Source organism: Notothenia rossii, assembly GCF_949606895.1.
Source record: "Notothenia rossii genome assembly, chromosome: 8".
Taxonomy (NCBI): domain Eukaryota; kingdom Metazoa; phylum Chordata; class Actinopteri; order Perciformes; family Nototheniidae; genus Notothenia; species Notothenia rossii.
Window position 1 is genome coordinate 51,897,085 of NC_136906.1, and position 20,730 is coordinate 51,917,814.

A 20,730-nucleotide genomic window follows, 5' to 3' on the forward strand; every position below is an offset into this window, starting at 1 on the left:
TTTAATTAAAGTCAAAGTTTCAGTTTATTCAGTGTAAATCTAACAAAAGGAACCACTATTGTATTATTGCATTATATATTTATACACACAGGGCCGCCCCTGGCCAACTTGGGGCCCCAAGCGACATTGTGAGAATGTGAGACAGGAGTGAAACATTCTTTTTTGGAAACAAAGTAGGCTACTTTGCGAATATAATTCCTGTTTATTATTATTATCAACACAGTTACTTTTGTATACAGTGAGGTAAATGGTAAATATGCATGTATGTCGTTCAGTATGCGTTTACAGGTGAATACGTCTGCATTTCCTGCCAAATACTAGCCTCAAAAAGATTAAAATATAATTAAGCAAATAAACTACTTCTACTAATAATAATAATCATAATCAATTCAATAATGTAAATATTATATTATTATAATATAGTTGTAATATAGTCAAGACAAAATATGCTTATTACATGCTCAAAAGCTGATATTTCTTAAATCTGTATTCAAATGTAGTTCCCTCTGTCAGCAATGTATCAACAACTGCACACACATTTCTCTCAGTATTTCTCTGTGTTGTGGTTGACATGATTATGACTGTTAGGAGTTAAGGGGAGAGGCTGAGCATCACCATGAAATGTGCAAATTGATATAAAAATGAATAAAAGGGGAAAAATGCTCCATGTTTTTTAGGCTGTAAACTTTAACTGTTATGTAAGCCAGCTAGATACACAGTTTATCACTCTTCCTCCTGTACATTAGAGATAAAAGGCATAACATACTTGAATGAATGGTAAATAAAGAATGCTGGAAATAACTGCATCTCCATTAGCCTATATGCTAAGCAGAGACTGCCTTCTTCATGCCGTGAATTGCAGCTGATGTTTTAATATGGCAATTAGCAATTAGCAACTTATACAACATTCGCAAGTCGTACATTTGACTCATACAATAAACCACCTTCGAGTGATGCTCTAGTTTCTTCATGTTTTGTCTTTTTCCCCTCTTGCTTGCGCCGGACTGAAACTGTCTTTTCACCATCATCTCTTCACCTGCACTAGTGGCCGTATCAAAGCCGTGATTGGTCAGATTTCGATTCATTGCAACAGTGTCGGGTTACAGACGTGCTCCCCTTGTCCTCTCTCTCTGGCTGCGCGGAGAACTGAGCGGAGAACTGCGCACAGCAGCTGAGGCCCTCTGGGCCGGGCCCCCTGCGGAAGGCGGGGCCCCATGCAGCCTGCGTGATTGGCCTGTAGGGAGGGGCGGCCCTGTATACACATATTATGTTAACCTGGTTTTGGCCCAGCAGAGCGATAGGGTATAGGAACAAACATTGGAGCTACCGAACCTCTGCAGGAGAATCACACCTGGGAATATCTTTTGATAAAAAAACTGTATTTTGATTCTTTTTCATGTGTTCTATACGGTGGTTGAGAAGGGCAAACGAGAATTACAAAGTGTGAAACACTTTAACCAAGCTTTAGACAAATGTACAGTTTATAAAACAAGATTACATTAGCAAAACACTTTCACCAAGGAAACAACTATTTAACATTAACAAAAACAAATTAACAAGATGCGAAACACTTTTACAAAGCTGAGACAAATTTACATTTTATGACTTCCGGTTGGGCATGACGGAGTAGAGACGTGCGTAGTTCTGCTCCCGCAAACTTTTGTGCTGTAACTTTTCTGAAGCCCATAACTTTTCTTTAACTTACATTCAAGTGAACATTAATATTATTCCGCTCACAACGCCACCATACTATGCCGTCCAAATTGGCGAAAAGCAACAAAAAAGAAAAAACCGCCGGGACCGATAGCCCCGAGCTAGCTAGCATGGCTAGCCTCCTTGAAGACCACCGTAGAGCTCTCTCTGCCGACTTTAAGTCTGCCATCTCAACTCTTGAAGCCAAACTAGACCGAATCCAAGCGACTGTGTCAGACCACGGGCAGACAATTGCTTCGCTCGAGTCCAATGCTAACTTGCAGGACGAACGCATGTTAGCCCTGGAGGCTACTTGTGCTACGCTAACGGTCAGCAATGCTAAACTGGTGGCCAAGGTCACTGATCTCGAGTCCCGCAGCCGGCGCAACAATATAAGAATTGTCGGTTTGCCAGAATCCATTGAGGGCCCTCATCCCTCGACATTCTTCCCGAAGCTGCTGATGGAGGTCCTTGGTGAGGGCGTCCTTGATTCGCCGCCGGAGTGCGACAGGGCCCACCGCTCACTCACCGACAAGCCCAAGCCGGGACAGAGGCCACGGCCGGTCATCATCCGCGTCCACAGGTACCAGCAGAAGGAGAATATTATCCGTGAGGCCCGGGCCAGGAGAGGCAAGCTACAATACCAAGGTACGCCCATCGCCATCTACGAGGACTACGCACCCGAAGTGATGGAACAGCGCTACAAATACCGAGAGGTGATGGCGGAGCTTTACAACCTAGGGCTCAAGCCAGCCCTGCTGTTCCCTGAGAGGCTTTCCATCGTATCGAAGGAGGGAGGTAAGAAGAGATTCTCCTCGGTGGCAGAGGCTAAATGCTACATAGCATCCATTCGTCCTGACGCTGAATCAGTCTCACGCGTCTGATGGGACGTTTAGTAAGAGACTATTATTACTTTTTTTTGTATTCTGCTTTCATGGACACTTTTTGTACATGCACTTTGGCCGCTCTGGTATTTGCACTGATAGTTTGAGCCTAGTGCTGATATTGCAATGAACATGAATGTACCTGCTACTGTTTACACTACATGGGACCCAGGTACTTGGACTGTTCTGAATGCTGTTTTAACTGATTCCTTCTATGGGTTTTAACCCTTAAAGTGCAATTCTATTTTGTTTTACTTGATCTCTGGGCCTTATTTTATTTATGTATGTTACTTGAGATCTATGTCAGTGCCTTATTGCCCCCTGCTATGCTTATATTGGTAGGCTGTTTACCTATCTATGGATGTTAGTATAATTGCTATTTTATGCATATATATATATACACTTGAGTTTTTTGTTTTTTTGTTTGTTCACTTGATACTCTTCCGTGTTACAATGGGCTTCCCGCTTTTAGTATAGGGAACGGGACCCCGGAAGATAAGTTCTGCTGTTGAGCTTTGAGCTATAGCGCTCAGTCAGGGTTTGTATTTGCGATGCTCCGGGTATGGTCACATTTGGGTTTATGGGTTGTGTTTTGTTTATGGTTTGTCTATTTTTGCCTTCGCTTGTTTTTTTTGTACTGTTTTTTCCCCTTCCCCGGTCTTCTTCTTCCCCCCCACCACTCCTCTCCCCTCAGTCCTCGGGAAGCACAACGTTTTCAGACCACCTTCATTAGACTCCCCATATGACTAACAGTATGACGACTGCTGGCAGAAGTGTGCGCCTGATCTCCTGGAACACCAGAGGAATGAACAAAGCTATTAAAATTGGTAAGGTCTTGACTCGTTTGCAACATCTTAAAGGGGACATTATATTTTCACAAGAAACACACCTTAAAACGTCTGACACCCTTCGCATCAAGCGGGCGTGGATGGGCCATTACTTCCACTCAAGATTTTCTAGTAAAGCCAGAGGTGCTGCCATTATTATTCACAAGAGTGTGATGTTCGTACCAACAAATACTATTCTCGACAATAATGGCCGCTACGTCATAGTTTCAGGTGTCTTGCAGGGCATGCCTGTAATTTTGGTTTCTATTTACGCACCCAACTGGGATGATGACCAATTCTTTATGAACCTTTTTGCTAAAATCCCGAACGCAGACAATCACCGCATAATCGTGGGTGGAGATTTTAACTTGATTCAAGATGTGCATCTCGACAGGTCATCCCTTAAACTTGGCACTCTCTCAAAATCCGCCAATGTAGTCTCAAATTATGCAGCACAATTAGGAATCTCAGACCCTTGGAGACTTAAAAACCCTCAAAGTAAAGCTTTCTCTTTTTTCTCACACGTCCACCACACATTCTCGCGAATAGATTTTTTTCTGCTTGATGACAGCTTGCTACACCTTGCCAGCGCGTGTCAATACCATCCTATAGCCACCTCAGATCACGCCCCTGTATCAATTGACATCCACTTCCCTCTTAGTGTTACTCCCGCTAGGTTGTGGAGGTTCAGTTCCCACCTGCTGTCAGATGACAAGTTTAAGGACTTTGTTAACTCTCAAATTCGTTTATATATCGAAATTAATGACACTGCTGACGTAAGTTGTGGAACAGTGTGGGAGGCTCTCAAAGCCTATGTTCGTGGGCAGGTTATATTGTATGTTTCCAAACTAAGAAAGGATGAAAGGGTTCGGCTGTCGGCAATTTTGGAAGAACTTCTCCGAATTGATGAAACGTATTCCTTCTCCCCCTCACCAACCTTATATAAAGAACGCATATTATTACATTTGGAACATGACCTTTTAATGACGAGCGTAGTGGAGAGACAACTGAGGCAGACTAAGCAGCGCTTTTTTGAACAGGGGGACAAGGCTGGGAGGCTTCTGGCTCAACAGGCTCGGGCAGTTAACGCTTCCAGATTAATCCCCAAAGTAAAGTCGCCCGAAGGCAATTTAGTCTCTGACCCGATTGAAATAAACAAGTCTTTCTTTGAATTTTATAATAATTTGTACACTTCTGAATGGCCCACAATTGGCACAATAAACCCAAATCCTCTTGACTCCTTAACTTTCCCCCAAATTGACGTAGTTAACGCAGGCGGAATGGGGGACCCCATTTCCACTTTAGAGATACAGGAAGCCATCAAATCTATGCAAAATGGGAAATCCCCTGGTCCGGACGGCTTCACAGTTGAATTCTACAAGGCATATTCGTCTCTTTTGGCCCCAATTCTAGCAAGGATGTATAATGATTCCCTTAAAGAAGGCAGATTACCTCAAACCCTGTCCATGGCATCCATCTCTCTACTATTGAAGAAGGATAAAGATCCTACTCTCTGTGGCAGCTACAGACCAATTTCTCTCCTAAATGTTGATTGTAAAATACTGGCTAAGATTTTGTCCCTCCGCCTCCAACTCGTGATACCTTCTATAGTTCCGCTTGACCAAAAAGGCTTTATGATAGGGAGACACTCTTTCTTCAACACCAGGAGGCTACTTAATGTTATTTTCTCGCCCCCGTCCAATGTCCCCGAAGTCATAGTTTCACTCGATGCGGAAAAAGCTTTTGATAGGGTGGAGTGGAGCTACTTGTTCTTCATTTTAGAAAAATGTGGCTTTGACTCAAAATTTATTTCTTGGATTAAGCTTTTATATGCCTCACCTTCTGCATCGGTAAACACAAATGGCATTCAATCGTCTGCTTTCCCTCTCCAACGTGGGACACGCCAGGGCTGCCCGCTTTCTCCCCTATTGTTTAATTTAGCCATCGAGCCTCTAGCTATATGGCTCAGAGGCCATAATGGGTTTGAGGGCATCACTCGTCATGGTATAGTTCACAAACTTTCCCTTTACGCGGATGACCTTCTCCTATACGTCTCCAATCCTGTGTCCTCTCTCCCTCCTATATTGTCAATCCTTGAGCAGTTTGGTCGTTTATCAGGCTACAAATTAAATCTCCAAAAGAGCGAACTATTTTTTGTAAACCAACTGGCGAAGACACTCCCCCCAACCGCATTTCCCTTTAATATTGCATCAGATGGCTTCAGATACTTGGGGGTGTCCATCACCAGCTCCTTTAAAGATCTGTTTCCCAAAAATGTTCAACCACTCTTAGCTAAATGCAAATCGGATCTATCTAGGTGGTCTTCCCTTCCCTTATCCCTTGTTGGCCGTGTCAATCTTATTAAAATGGTAATTCTGACGAAATTCTTATATCTCTTCCAGCATATCCCAATTTACATCAATAAATCTTTTTTCACCAGTCTTGACAGTCAACTAAATGCGTTCATTTGGGATGATAAACCCGCCCGTCTTAAAAAATCAATTCTTCAGCTCCCCAAGTCGGAGGGTGGCTTGGCACTCCCGAACTTCCGTCACTACTACTGGGCCTCTAATATTAACCGACTCCTTTACTGGATTGGCCCCAAGACTCCTAACTCCAGCCCACCATGGGTTCACATGGAGATCTCCTCCTCCTCTAGCTCCTTACACTCTGTGATTTGCTCCCAACTTCCCGTAATGACGCACAAAATCTCAGTCAACCCAATTGTTACCAGTACTATTAAGATTTGGCTTCAATTCAGAAGGCAACATGGCTTACACAGAGCCTCAATCCTAGCTCCAATACTAAATAATCACTCATTCTCCCCATCCTGCTCGGACCCCACCTTCCGTATGTGGGCTGGTAACGGGCTTGTCACAATCAGTAATCTTTACAAGGATGGGGTTTTCTCTGACTTTGCATCCTTGTCAGCCAAATATCACCTGCCAAATAGTCATCTTTTCCGCTTCTTCCAAATTAGACATTTTGCTCAAAAGCAATTTCCCCATTTTCCCAACCGCCCCCCTGAGTCAGGAATTGACCAGTTTCTCACCCTTGATTGTGACCAAAAAAGGCTGGTATCTACTATTTATGGAAAACTTGCCTCCTTTGGCCAAAATATTTCCTCTTAGAAGCGATGCCTGTAACAGATGCAAGCAATCTCCTGCCAATCACACGCATATGTTTTGGTCATGCCCCAGCCTGAATGCATTCTGGTCTAGTATTTTCAAAACCCTTGAACAGGCCCTTAACACACCCATACCCCTTAACCCTCTAACTGCCTTGTTCGGCATCCCCCCAACACAGAACATGCCCACCACGACCCAGCGGGTCATCGCCTTCACAACCCTGCTGGCCAGGCGTTCCATTCTTCTGAAGTGGAAGCATGTTTCCCCGCCCACACATGACAAGTGGATACAGGAACTATTACAGTGTATTAATCTCGAAAAGATACGATTTTCACTTCAAGGATCCCTGACACTCTTTCATAAGACCTGGACTCCCTTACTACTGCTAATCAATGACCTGACAATCAACCCTGATGCTGATGAGTTGTGAATGAACCCGGTGGGGGGGGGGGGGGGGGGGGAAGAGACCTTCACTTCCCCCTTTCCTTATCTCCCTAATATATTGACCATTGCTTTGTTTGTCTTCTCTGTTTCCTCATGTAACTTGCAGTACCATTATTTCCCTGGTATTTATTTTTACTGACTAATAACATGAAGAAGCATCTGTATTTTTATGTAATTTTCAGTTATTGGTCTTTGTATTTCATGTCATTTTTATCCCCTTTTATTTTTTTTATTATTTTTTTTTTTATGTTGGTGTTTTGTAACTTTTTGATTGATGTCTTGTTTATAATGTGATCATAGCCCATAGGGGTGAGGGTGAGCGAGGGTGGGGGGGTGGGGTAACTATTTAGTCTTCCTACAGACCATCTTCTCTACGTGTGTACCTAATGTATTGCAACTGTGATGTCTGTCAAAAAGCCAATAAAAAGATTTTGAAAAAAAAAAACATTTTATAAAACTAAATTACATTTTATAAAACTAAATTACATTCGCAAAACACTTTTACCAAGGAGAAAACAATTTAGCACTAACAATACAAATTAACAAGATGGGAAACACTTTTACGAGAACTGAGACAAATAGTCCCGAAACACTTTAACAAACTAGAGAATCAAAACGGAAAGGGAATGTCCATCATACAAGTGATGTGCAAGTGATCGACTCAAATTAGTTTTGGCGGATAGACCGCCGGTACCTATGGACGGTACGAGTGTGTTTCTGGTCGTTAAACATGTTTTGTCCGTTTTGTGGAAACCACCTGGGTCAAGTGACAGTCACAGTTTTGCTCATCACGATATACTTTCTCGTGCACACGAGAAAGTAGATTGTATCTATATAAACTGTATATCTATATTACCGGTCGGCCAAGTAGGAAGTGGAGCTGTGCCTTTTACGCACCGCCTTCACTTCACACCATGGAGGTAAATGGAATCAGTTTGTGCTGCTGAGTCCCCGCTGCCACAGCCCCCCCCCCCACACAGTAGCTGTACCAAATATAGGACAACAAAGACTCACGGTGAGGCGTCTTTTTATTATTACGGCCAACGACTGTGTATCAATCTTCCAGAAGACCTGAGGGCAGCAGAGAGGGTTCATACACTCAAAGAAATGAAATGTTAGATTTACTTAATCCAGTTATGTCAACCGGTTGCACGTAAAAAGGCTAAGTAAATAGGATTCAGACTAGTAAACTAATATTTACTTCTTGCATTTAAGTAAATCTTACCTACGCATCTTAATTAAATTCTACATCATACAGTTATGTTGTATTTGCTTAACACAGTTATGTTGAATTTACTTAAATTGTTGTTTTTACTTAACCCAATTATGTTGTATTTACTTAAAGTGTGCACTGATTTACCTAACACAGTTAGGTTGTAATTACTTAACACAAATGAGTTCCATTTATGTTGTAGGATTGTGTTATTTGCACTCAATATACTTTAATCCAAATTGCTCTATCAATATAAGTAATTCAAATGACTACAACTCAGTAATTTGTTTTCCCCTCACTTTATTTAAAATGTTCATTTTAGACAAAGTGCAGTAGTGTACACTTATAACATTGCATTTTGCAAACAACCATCTGAATTGTGACAACAATTCAAGAACAATAAAAATCTTAACTCCGACGGCCCAATGGTGGTAGGTGCACATATTAGAATTGTAAAGGTCTTTGCTTAAAAAACCCACAGCTGCTGAATTTGACAGTGACGAGAAAATGAGTGACTCAAGAAGTTAACACGTGGGCTGAAAAGCTACAACAATGACTTATTATATGAATATTTTATTAAAAAAAACTTTACTACAAAGTATGGTGTTTTTAATGTCTTTCCAAACACTTAGATGAAACGCATCACATAATATTGATCAAGCACATAATGTGTTACAGTAAATCTTAGCCTCTGTTATACATGAACATATGCCTTGAACTTTCAAAAGCAGAAGTGTGTGTGTGTGTGTGTGTGTGTGTGTGTGTGTGTGTGTGTGTGTACTGAGATGGAAATTAACTGGACGTTATCTCTGTCACAGTATTTTGTCCTTGGGATTACTCTTGTAATTTGTTTTTCAAAACCTGCACCTTGGTTGACACAGTCTGTTGCCATCCAACCCCATCAATACTTTTTGAATGAATTCAAATGTATGTTTCAGCTCCTTGGGGTAGCTCAGATTGAGGCTTTAAATCAGTCCAAGCAGTACTGCCCATCCATTTGCGAGGTATTTCAGCTCTCGCAGCACTCCAACACCCTCGATGATGACACCAACATTCACAAGTGGTTCCCCGGGCTCTGCTCCTTCGTGTTTCACAAGATAGAGTTCCAATACCATTGGCTCCATTTGTGTTGTTGGAAGTTCAACCTCCTAAAGTGGGATTAGAACATAGTAGTCATGATTATCAGTATGAGAACTAGCCCTGACACACATCATTTTATAATATGAAACAAATGAGCACATTTTATTATTTTCCATTGTAAATAAATTAATTTAGTTGTGAATGTACATGAACAATATAACCAAAGTAGCAGCAAATACTTTGAATAAAAAAACAAATTCAATTATTTAAGTAGTTATTTTTTGCTTTTAATTTAAAGAGGACATATTATGCAAATGTTCAGGTGTATATCAGTATGTAGTGTCTCTACTTTAAAAAGTCCTCTCCTGCTGATGTTCAGGTGTATATCAGTATGTAGTGTCTCTACTTTAAAGAGTCCTCTCCTGCTGATGTTCAGGTGTATATCAGTATGTAGTGTCTCTACTTTAAAGAGTCCTCTCCTGCTGATGTTCAGGTGTATATCAGTATGCAGTGTCTCTACTTTAAAGAGTCCTCTCCTGCTGATGTTCAGGTGTATATCAGTATGTAGTGTCTCTACTTTAAAGTTTATATATATATATATCTGTGTTTGGCTATGTTTCAACTTACCAAATATTCCTTTATGAAGCTCTCTGAACTTTCATTCATGTAGACGCAGAGCGCTTTAAGGACACAGTCCCATCGTGTTTCAACTGTGGGATCCTGAGGGACAAACACATTTTCAAAATCTTCACACAAGAATACTGATTATGCTTGTGTGCTGATTTTTGGCAAGTCAAAGGAAGGGGGTCAGAGAGGTTAAAATATATTTATATGAGAGGGACAACGAGAGAGAGAGATAAAGAGAATATGGTGTTGCAGTGCCAAAACTACACAATGTAATACAACTACATACCTTGTCCATGGCTGCCATGATCAGGCCCAAATTGCATCCTGCTGTTCCTCCCTTCTTTTTGAAAACCTTCATCAACTGAGACGAATGGCGATCCAGTTGAGACATGAAGGTAGGCAGCAGCAGAACGGTGGTGATGCGGGTGAATTCTGCCTTTACCTGCAACACATTGTGATACAGGTTAAAATGTTTTGTTTAAAGCTGTTGCATCTATAATAATATCCATCAAGTGTCATAGCAGAAAGGACAGGAGTTCATCTACTGGTGTAAACAAAACAAAGAAGTTCAGCTGAGGTTCTTTTCTTATACATGCATCTATTAAAATATTTAAAAAATCACCTCGCTCTCTGAAAACAGAGCTGGCCATTGCTCTCCGAACTCAGTGATGAAGGGTTTGTCCTGAAGGATTTTTAATTTATAGTGCTTCAGTAATTGGTCAATTGTAGATTGAGTCTCAGTACACTGTTTGCATCTCCAGATTCAAAACCTACAGAAAAAGATACATTTTTTAATGATCAAAATGTACTGTAAATAACAACTGTTATTGCACACATTAACATAATTCAGGGTGTGAGGTGCAGGATATAGCAACCCATTACTGGATCTTAAGCAGTGGTGGAAAAAGTACTCAGATCCTGTACTAAAGTAAAAGTATAAATACTCCATTACTTGCTATAGTCCCAAGTTCAAAATAATACTTAAGTTAAAGCACCTAAGTGTTATTAGCCAAATATAATCAAGTATCAAAAGAAAAAGTACTTTGTGCAGCATGCCTATTGTAAAAGGGTTGCATCATTATAGAATAAAAATCAATGTTCTTATAATAAAAAATCTACATATATACAAGATGTGTTAATGTTGCGATTTGTTAATATAGAGCACATTTTGGAAAGAACTGAGTAAATTAGTAGTAAATGTATGTGAATATAAACATTATCTAAAAAGGTAACTACAAGTGTCAAATAAATGTAGTGTAGTGAAAGTACAATATTTCCCACTGAAATATAATTGAGTAGAAGTACAGAGTAGCAGAAAATGGAAATACTCAAGTATATTTCTGTGGTACTTGTACTTTGTGCAGTAATGTAAATGTAGTTGGTTACATTCCACCACTGATCTTAAACACGGCATGTGCTTCGAGCTGAAGCCAACTTAGAACATTGTTTGTTTTAACTGACAAATCCTACTCATTTAGCCTTCAACTTATTTGGAGACGTGAAGGATACTTACTGTACTTTTGAGCCACCGGCTTTCATCGATACATTTGGCTACTCCCCAATAACTTGGAAATCTGAAATTCAAAGTTGGATAATTAGTCACACACTGAACTTCATGGCGGTGGTTGTGGAGTACTTCAGGAAAGTCGACGGGGACGGGGGGGCTAGTACTCTGTGACCACAGAGTGTGACCGTTGTGATCAGCTGTTTTAGCGCAGTTCTCCAGTGAAGGGGGGGAGTCTCCCTCCACAGCCGGTTGGCGTAGTTTTGGCACAATTCCGTTGTACAGACCAACGTTAACAGCAGCTCTGTCTGTGCACACGGAGACCGACTCTGTCGTCCGGTGATCTAACCGCCTTCTGGAAAAGCTTCACAAGTACGTCGGTACGCAAATGCGCTTTGTGACACAAGAGACGGTACGCATTTCGGATTGTTGCCGCTCATGCGTACCTGCGTACCAGTTATGTGCACCCCTGTCTATAATCAAAGTATACAGTTGGTAGCAGGGAAATCAAAAATACACATCAACTTTTGTGTTTCAGGGACCGTTTGTGTTTAATATATGTTAATATTTAAGAAACTTACCATAAAATCGCAGGATGGCACAGGAAAGGGAAAAATACGCGGTTCTGTCATCCACATCTCAAAGTCACAGGATCCAAATGACGCATATCCCCGGTCTTACAGCGCATGTGCTGAGAAAGTACGGCAAGCACTTTGGGACAATCAGTGCGTTTTAAATAACTTTACCATTTAAATACAACACGACATGGTAATGTGATCCCAAAACGTTGAACTTTTACATAAATGCAATTAAAGTCTCTTGATTTAATTGTAAAAAGTGCATTTACTTAGTAGTTTCAATATAAAAAAAGCAATTAATGCAAACAACATCCATATTTCATTTCTTAGAGTGTACTTTTAAGAGCAAACTTAAGAGCCACTTTCTTAATTTAGCTCTTAACTGAATTGTATTTTGTTATTATTTTATTGTAATTTGATTCTTATTTTAATTATTTTTTATTTTATTCTTATTTCATATATATATATATATATATATATATATATATATAAAGTGTATTATTAAGGGATTTATTTAATCACAAAGCTATGTGTTACTCTGGTTATTACGTGAAGGAGGAGATAGTATTGTTTTTATTTTTAGTAAATTGTCTATGTGTTGGCATTGTGAAGCACTTTGAGTAACCTTTCTGTATGAAAAATGCTGTATAAATAAAGTTTGATTTGATTTGACAGATATGTCCTTTTGGTCAGTTGATGCTTTCAAATCTACTGTTTTGCATGTGTTCACAAAGCTGCCACTCACTATATGAGGTTTGATGCTGACCAGCTGACCTCCCCCTCCCCCCCAGTCCAGCCTGGCTCCTACAGGAGTTCTGAGCCCGGGTGGATGACTTTAATTCCTTTCAGGCTCCTAAAGGACTTCTGAGTGCCTGAACCATTTCACTTTGTGTCAGAGTTTTCAAAACTTTGTAGCACTCAATTCAAAGACGTTTGACACCCCAGCAGGAGAGTTTGGGAATTAATTGATTCCTCTCTTGGTACATGCTTTATTGTAAAAATGAAAGTGCATTAGAGATTAGCATTCACACTCAGTCCCTGCTGCTGCGACCTTCATGCTTTGTCTTACATAACAAGACAAAGCTCTTCTTTTTGCATCTTTTAGAACCTCCACATTTTCTTGCACGCTTTTTGGAGCCAGAAGTTGCTCTACAGTACCTCTTCAAAATAAAAGCTCTTCATCACGGATCTTAAACAGTTTGCATTGGTGCATTTGCCCTAACCTTTTACACTCAAGAATGCCATCAAAACACCTTGGGGATTATGTGCTACTTCAAAGAGCTAATACACATAGACCTTAAGAAGGACATCCGACGGCTTTCCGACGAGCTGAAAGAAAAATGATCTCTTGTGTCCGGTCTCATATGAAACGAATATTTTTAATTTAAACTTAATGTTATTGCTTTCAACTAACCTAATACAGTTATATAAAATCTGTTGACATAGGCTAATACATTTAATTAAAGTCAACGTTTTAGTTTTCAATGCAAAATAGATAATAAGTCAAAAACAGATTAAATGCTCTTTTTCAGCTCTTTTTGGAAAAAACACATTCTGAAGAAGCGACACAGCCCACATGTTAATTATTCATTTTAACACATACGTTTGGATACTAGTTGGACCCCAAAGCAGAGACTGTCATGTTGCCCAATCATTATCACTTCCCTGAGTCTCTCATTCTCTGCGGGGTCCATTTGGCCAGAGAATTCTGTGACGTTTGGATACTAGTTGGACCCCAAAGCTGAGACTGACAAAAATAAAGTTTCAACGTGTTTAATTAACAAAGGTAGTCCAAGGCAGGTACGGACGAGAGGGAGCTGGCTGGCCGTAGTAAATCCAAAAACGAAGCTGCGGGAAAACGTTCCCGACAAAAACTCAAAAAACAAAGAACTCCTAAACAAACTGCGTAGTGAAACAAAAACAGACTCCAGGCTGCAGAAAGGCACTCCGGACCGCGGAACAGCATGAAATTCTCTGGCAGAGAAGTGAGGGGAGGGCCAGGCTCTTAAAGAGCAGGTTGATCATGTGAGTGAGGACAGGTGTGCCTCATCTGCAGCCAGGAGTAAACCAGCCACGCCCCCCTGTCACACACCAGCCCTGCAGAGACGGAAAGACAGAGTAGTGAGGGGTAAAAGGAGCAAACAACAAGTAAAACACCACAACAAAAAACCCCAAGCAAAACATAACAACATACATGCATATGTGACACATGTTGCAACCCACTCTCTTCAGTCTGCCTACAAATGACACGACTTTACACATTGGAAAATGCGTGCAATAGATACGCTAAAGTCCGATTTTGCGTGCCTATCATACGCCAACTATTCCCATTGAGTTCTGAGTCCGAGTTTTGCGTGCATATGAGACGCAAATGAATACGGTCGTGTCTGAGAAGACCGGAAGCTGTGTGGTCCATACAAATATTTTATTACTCAATATCAAGCCACGATTATTGATTTTATTTGTAATCGTATAATGTCTGACTTTTTTTGCCGTCCGTGAGGAAAATAAATCTGTATTGTTTTTAATCTTTTTTTCCTTCGAATTTGTTATCCTTTTCTAAATAACACACTGTTATTAACTCAACAATAACACACTATTATCCTTGTTTTTATTTATTCGTTTAATTCTATAATATTGGGCTTTTTAGCCGTCCGTCAGAAACTGATTTTCAAAATAAAGTCACTGGAAACAGACGTAGGCCCGGTTCAAGCTCGATGATTTGGATGTTGTAGCCGCAATACACGCTGGGATATGAAGCTCAGCGCAAGTTCAGGGCAGGAAGAACTATCACTTCGTATTGCACGTCATGGCTTTATGAACCCCTTCAGTCTGGATTTCGTCCTCACCACAGTACAGAAACTGCAGTCGTCAAAGTCCTCAATGACCTCCTCACCTCTGCTGACACTGGTTCCCTCAATATTCTCATCCTCCTCGACCTGAGTGCAGCCTTCGATACCGTGAGCCACAACATCCTGCTCACCCGACTCAGGGACATTGGTATTGAAGGTATTGCACTCAGATGGCTCCAGTCCTACCTCACTGAACGATCCCACTTCATCTCCCTCCCCAACCACTCCTCTGCCACAGCTTCAGTCACCCAAGGTGTTCCTCAAGGATCAGTACTTGGACCCCTCCTCTTCATCATTTACATCCTGCCCCTCGGTCAGATACTCCGCCACTTCAACCTGGACTTCCACTGCTATTCTGATGACACTCAGATCTACCTCAGCACCAAATCCCTCCATAACCCACCCCTTACCCACATCAATTCCTGTCTGACAGCTATTAAAACTTGGATGCAACATAACCTCCTCAAACTGAACAGCAACAAAACAGAACTCCTCCTAATTGGCTCCAAATCCACCCTCAGCAAGGTCACTAACATAACACTCACCATCGATGGCACCATTGTTTCCCCCTCCAATCAGGCACGCAACCTTGGCGTAATCTTTGACCCCACCCTCTCCCTCGAACCTCACATCCGCCAAACAGTCAAAACCTCATTTTTCCACCTCCGCAATATTGCAAAAATCCTACCCTCTCTCACCCGCCCCGCAGCCGAACGACTAATCCATGCCTTCATTTCCTCCCGCCTTGACTACTGCAACTCACTTCTTTACGGCATCAGCACTACATCCCTCAACAGACTCCAACGGGTTCAAAATGCAGCTGCACGTCTCCTCACACATACCAAATCATGGCATCACATCAGCCCAGTCCTCAAAGAGCTCCACTGGCTTCCTGTCTCCCATCGCATCAATTACAAAATGATGGTCCTCACCTACAAAGCACTCCACCATTTGGCCCCCCCTTATCTCACAAACCTTCTCACTCCTTATCAACCCCCACGGTCCCTCAGATCCACCGCAGCCGGACTCCTATCCATTCCCACATCCACACTCTGCAGCTTTGGGGACAGAGCCTTCTCAGTGGCAGCTCCTAGACTCAGGAATTCCCTCCCCCAAGATCTCCGTGACTCTGAGTCCCTCACAGTCTTTCAGTCCCGCCTCAAAACACATCTTTTCAACTCTGCCTACCCATAAGCCCCCCTCCTCTCAATCAATTTCCTCTTGACTGCCTTTTTATTTATTTTACTAAACTTACTTGTTTGCCTGTCCTTGTTTGTCTACCCTCCCTCATATTGTAAAGCGTCTTTGAGTCGTGAAAAGCGCTATATAAATAAAATGCATTATTATTATTATTATTATTATGGCAATACTCGCTCCCTTCACTAAATGATGGGGAGCGCCACTCCTCAAGCTAACCTATCACTTCCCTCCATTCACAAGCCTAATTATCGCACCTGTTAATCCCTCTATATATGCTCTCCCCTTTTCCATCTCTGTCTTCCAGGTGTCAACGCGCAAGCAGCAGCAGGGCTTCGTCCCAGCTCCAGGTATATTCATCAGCTCCGCAGTCTTGCGGATTAAGCTACAGGCGGCGTTCCCCAGTTGGCTAGCGGTTCTAGCCGGCCACCCCGCAAACCCGGACGCGGAAGGAAAAGACAAGGACATCGGGCTCCACAGAAGTTCCTCCGGCTTAATGGAAACGGGCTACTTCAGGCAAATAATTGACGCAAGCCTTCAGTCGAGAGAGAGCATCACTGGCATCAGGGCCGCTCTAATGCGGCGCTTCCGGCTTCACGCGGAACGGGCCCTCATCGCTCGCGAAGCTTCACCCATTTCTGGCTTCAACTACAACCCCTCTTGCAGGCAGGCAGGGCTTAAGCTACATCCCATCGAAGCTACTTCTCCTCCCGGCTCAGTAGCCAGCACTGGACACTAAGTGCGTCATAGACGGCTAGCAGGTTCAGTGCACAGCAGGCTTGCCTCCTTTCCCTGCGCCTCACCGCTAAAACAGGCAAGAAAAGAGAAGAGCAAAAAGAGAGGAACAAAAGAAAAGAGAGAGAAGAAGAAGAGCAAAGAAGAAGAACAAGGAAGAGAAAAGCAAAAAAAGAGAAGAACGAAGAAAAAAGGAGAGAGAAAAAGAAAATAAAGAAAAGAGAGGAGGAAAGAGAAGAAGAATAAGGAGAGAGAAAAAGAGAGAAGTTCGTTTATGCATTGTTGCCTTTAGTTCAGGGTTAAGGTGAGTTTCAAGCAGCTTCGGGTGTAACGCGTTACAGCATGGAGTTATGCAGTTCGGGTAACTACTACCCGTCACAATGCTCAGTAAGTACCGCAGTTTCAAGCTTCAACACAGCCACGGATGCTGCCCATCCGTGTTTTTTTTGGGGGGGGGGGGGGGGTTCTTTCAGGGAGAAAGAGAAGTTCATGTAAGATGATAGAAGACAGTCTAATCACCCAACCAGCACATCAGCATCTACGTCTCACCGTGGCGTAATTAAACTGCTAATTAAGCTAGTCCTATATCAGGGCTCGACAGTAACGGTTGCCAGGTTGCCATTGGCAACCATTCAGAAAAATGTCAACCACTTCTTGGACTTTGGTTGCCATCAGTGGCAACCAGTTTTTAACATAAGAAATAAGGACAGCAAAACGTGCACCCCAAAATAGATAAATGTTCATATTTGTTTTAAGAGTGATATTTAATTGTTGTGACCAGTCGGAACCTGATACTTAAATTGCACGTGCATTGGCGTGATTACGGAGCCAGAAAACGATGCACGTTTACTCGCGTGCGCGGTGCGCCGTGTGTTTGTTTTGCAACAAAATCGCGAAGCAAAAATAAGTTGTTTGACTTTGTGGTAAAAAGTTCAGCCAACACCTCAACTTCTCAAATGAATGTTCAAAGTGATTCAACTGATGGAGCGTAAGGTAAAACCCGAACGAAAAACAAAGAGGAATGTTTTCCATTCACTTCCGGTAAAAGTTCCTTCAAAATAAGAGACCCGATCTTATTACTACCAAAATAAAAGTGCAAAACGAAACTATACCATAGAAAAATGGTTGCATTAAATTATAATCACTTCTATAAAAAGGTAACACATTTTAAATATAGTTAGACATATTAAAGGTAATTTACAGCATCAATAATTAATATCAAATGTTTAACTGTGAATGGTTTTCATTTATTTAACATTAGAAATGTATTAGTCTGGCCAATCCAAGACTTCAATGCTGAAGGGCCAATGGGTCTATGGTGGGGGTCAGCACAAAGGTCAAGAAAACCCACATTTGAAAGGGAGACAACGGATGATCAAGAAACTAGTGACTTGCTCAAATCATTTGTGAGGGATCTATGAAGAACAGGACAACAGCAGCACTACTGGTATTTTGTATACCAGCAATTGAGGGTGGACAAGTTTACTACCACTTAGGTTCAAATAAGTGCGTTAATTACTTATTGTAAAGCATTTGAAGATTCTTGTGTCACATGTTCATTATTAAGTTGATGTATAACTGTATAGCATCTTAATTATTTAAAATATAAGGTATCTAAAAAAAGGGCAACCGTATTTTCAGTTTTGGCAACCAAAAGCGGATGCCTGGTTGCCAGCCTGGCAACCACTTTTAAAAGTTAGCGTTGAGCCCTGCCTATATCATGGGTCATGTCTCAGTATTTACCTAAGCAAATATTATTTCATGCTGCTCATATTGCACTCATATTTGGTTTCATGCTCACATGGCTTATGTTAAGCAGGGTATGATATTCATGCATCATTGTACTCAAGCTAACAGCCGCATTACATTGTCTACATCTCCCTCTTCGCCGGGCATCGGCTCGTGCCGGCTATCCAAGATCTCTCCAGTTTACCTCTGGTAAACATGCATATAACTGGTGGTGGTGTCTTAAGAGCATTTCAGGGCTCGTTCAGGATAGGTGCAGCAAACCTGCCGCAATCAAGGTAATTGTTCCTCTTCCCTACAACAACCGCTTCTCATCCTACATTCGTCCGAACCTCAGTGCCGTGCTGGCTATCCAAAGGTCTCTCCAACCTTAAAATTGGTACGTATGCATATAACTGGTGGTGGTTCTTAGCATGTCAGCACGTATATTCGCCCCGCGGCTCATGTTTATCCTTGCATGTCTAACCCTGTACGTCCAGGTTGTAACCTTCGGGTCTGTATAAAATGTGTCCCTGCGAAGTCAGGTTGCCCCGGACGTACGGGGCATCCCGGACGTACGGGGCAACCTGACTTCGCAGGGAAGCTGGGTGTGTCTGAAGCTTGGCGATTTTTTGCGAGCAACGCGACCAACAACCAATCACATGAATCTCCCGCCCCCGACATACAAAGCAATAGCAATGTTAAAACGAAGTAAACTGGATATAAACTCTCCAAACAGGCGAAAAACCTACCAGTTTCACCCACTGTCTCTGCCACCTCCCTCCATGCCTGGTTCCTCCGGTTTGTATCCTGGTAAATAGTTCTGGTCGTAAATAACCGGGTGATTTGCTACCGTAATATCTCGTTTGGAATATGAGGAAATGAACTGCGGTCTGGCTCTCCCAGCTTGCACGCGGTTTGATTGGCTGCGCTTGCACTGGCGGGGTTTGCATAAACGGGATTTGATTGGCTGAGGCCAAGCATCGAGCCTCAAAAGTTGAACATTGTTCAACTTTTGATGCCGATAGATGCTCGTGATGCTTGCAAAGCCATGCCATGCTCCCCACAATGCAGTTCGGCGAAGATTAAAAATCTTCTACGTCACCCCATTCAAGTGAATGGGCGAAGCGTTGAAAGCATTTTTCGATGCCTGTAGTGTAGACGGGCCGTAAATGTTCTGACTCACAAACCAACATCAAAGAACTAGTGGCGACGTTGCCTACGTTTAAGCCAGAAGGTCAAATACCACACAGATTAAAACCTACTGCCAACTCTCACTTACACTCTGCACCTGCATAAGAGGATTTTACTCTCCACAACAGCAGTAGGCAGAAGTATGTCTTCCTCATTTCAAAATGGACAACAAAATACATAAGGCTCTAGAAATAAAGGCAATGTTTGTGATACACTCTTTAAAACATTTTCACAACACTCTCCACTCAGCTTCATGTTGGGAATATCTGAGTAATAGAACGACCAGATGAGATAAGAAATTAAAAGACTTTGTGTGAGCCTTTGGACTGGAGTAGTTAGTTTTCCTCAAGTCGGTTTTTCTTCTTGTGCACAGATTTCCTTAAGCTAGCTTATTTTGCAGACAGCTCTGCTGCCAATTCAACATCTTGAATCATCAGCAAAGGTTGTTGGGAATGGCAAAAAATGCCAATGATGCGGGACACACCACAAAAACATGGCACACGGCCAATGCGGTTTGGTTAAGAGGTGTCTCCTTTGGTTCACTTGTAATGTGGTAGAGTGAATATAACTTCATGGCAGATACTAATGAATGGCAAAACAGAACAGGAACACAATTGTCTCTTTGGAAAATAGTAGTGGTGTTGCTCTGATGGTTCTCTCTGATTAAGACACACTATAGAGAGTGGACTGCCTACTCTCTTTTTTTAAAGTCTTGCCTTTTCAACACTGCCTGGAAAATCTATCTCTGTCTGTATCTATTTGTGTGATGTTTGTCTATATGTTTTTCTTTGTTTTTAAGGTCGAAAAACTGAACGCCCTTGAGTACTTTCCTCTCCTCTTCTGGGGGAAGTACCACAATAAAAATAAGAAGTGGACGGCCCAGCTCCAGTGCCCCTTCGAGCTGCCACTGGTAGCCCATGCGGTCCTGGAAAAAATGGTTTGCCTTTTTGAAGGCTTTTTAGAAGGTAGTTCACAGAACATTCATGATACTTTATTAAGTTTAATCCTGTATTGTGTACCTATCCAGATGGATCAGATAGAAAAGTCGTT

General features: G+C 41.9%; 1 protein-coding gene and 1 long non-coding RNA gene across 2 annotated transcripts; both read right to left on the reverse strand.

Annotated features, from left to right (window-relative positions):
- Window positions 1–8,471: 8,471 nt before the first annotated feature.
- LOC307016875 (uncharacterized protein) lies at window positions 8,472–12,086 on the reverse strand. The gene is made up of 6 exons (XM_079646234.1): window positions 11,981–12,086; window positions 11,409–11,469; window positions 10,518–10,665; window positions 10,182–10,337; window positions 9,896–9,988; window positions 8,472–9,336 (listed from the first exon to the last, which is right to left on the reverse strand). The coding sequence occupies exons 4-6, from the start codon at window positions 10,284–10,286 to the stop codon at window positions 9,154–9,156; spliced, it is 381 nt and encodes a 126-aa protein (XP_079502360.1). The 5' UTR covers window positions 10,287–10,337; window positions 10,518–10,665; window positions 11,409–11,469; window positions 11,981–12,086; the 3' UTR covers window positions 8,472–9,153.
- A 1,249-nt stretch (window positions 12,087–13,335) lies between these two features.
- Window positions 13,336–20,362, reverse strand: LOC307015075. Its single transcript, XR_013801414.1, has 2 exons — window positions 19,239–20,362; window positions 13,336–14,074 (listed from the first exon to the last, which is right to left on the reverse strand). It is a non-coding gene; the product is annotated as an uncharacterized lncRNA (long non-coding RNA).
- Window positions 20,363–20,730: the final 368 nt, after the last annotated feature.

What these genes read in the sequence shown, in the direction of transcription:
- LOC307016875 (XM_079646234.1), bottom strand. Translation starts at nt 10,286, where the DNA reads ATGTCTCAACTGGATCGCCATTCGTCTCAGTTGATGAAGGTTTTCAAA. An exon ending in TCATGGCAGCCATGGACAAG is followed by an intron (nt 9,989 to 10,181) that starts GTATGTAGTTGT and finishes TTTGTCCCTCAG; the next exon opens with GATCCCACAGTTGAAACACG. An exon ending in GCTTCATAAAGGAATATTTG is followed by an intron (nt 9,337 to 9,895) that starts GTAAGTTGAAAC and finishes ATCCCACTTTAG; the next exon opens with GAGGTTGAACTTCCAACAAC.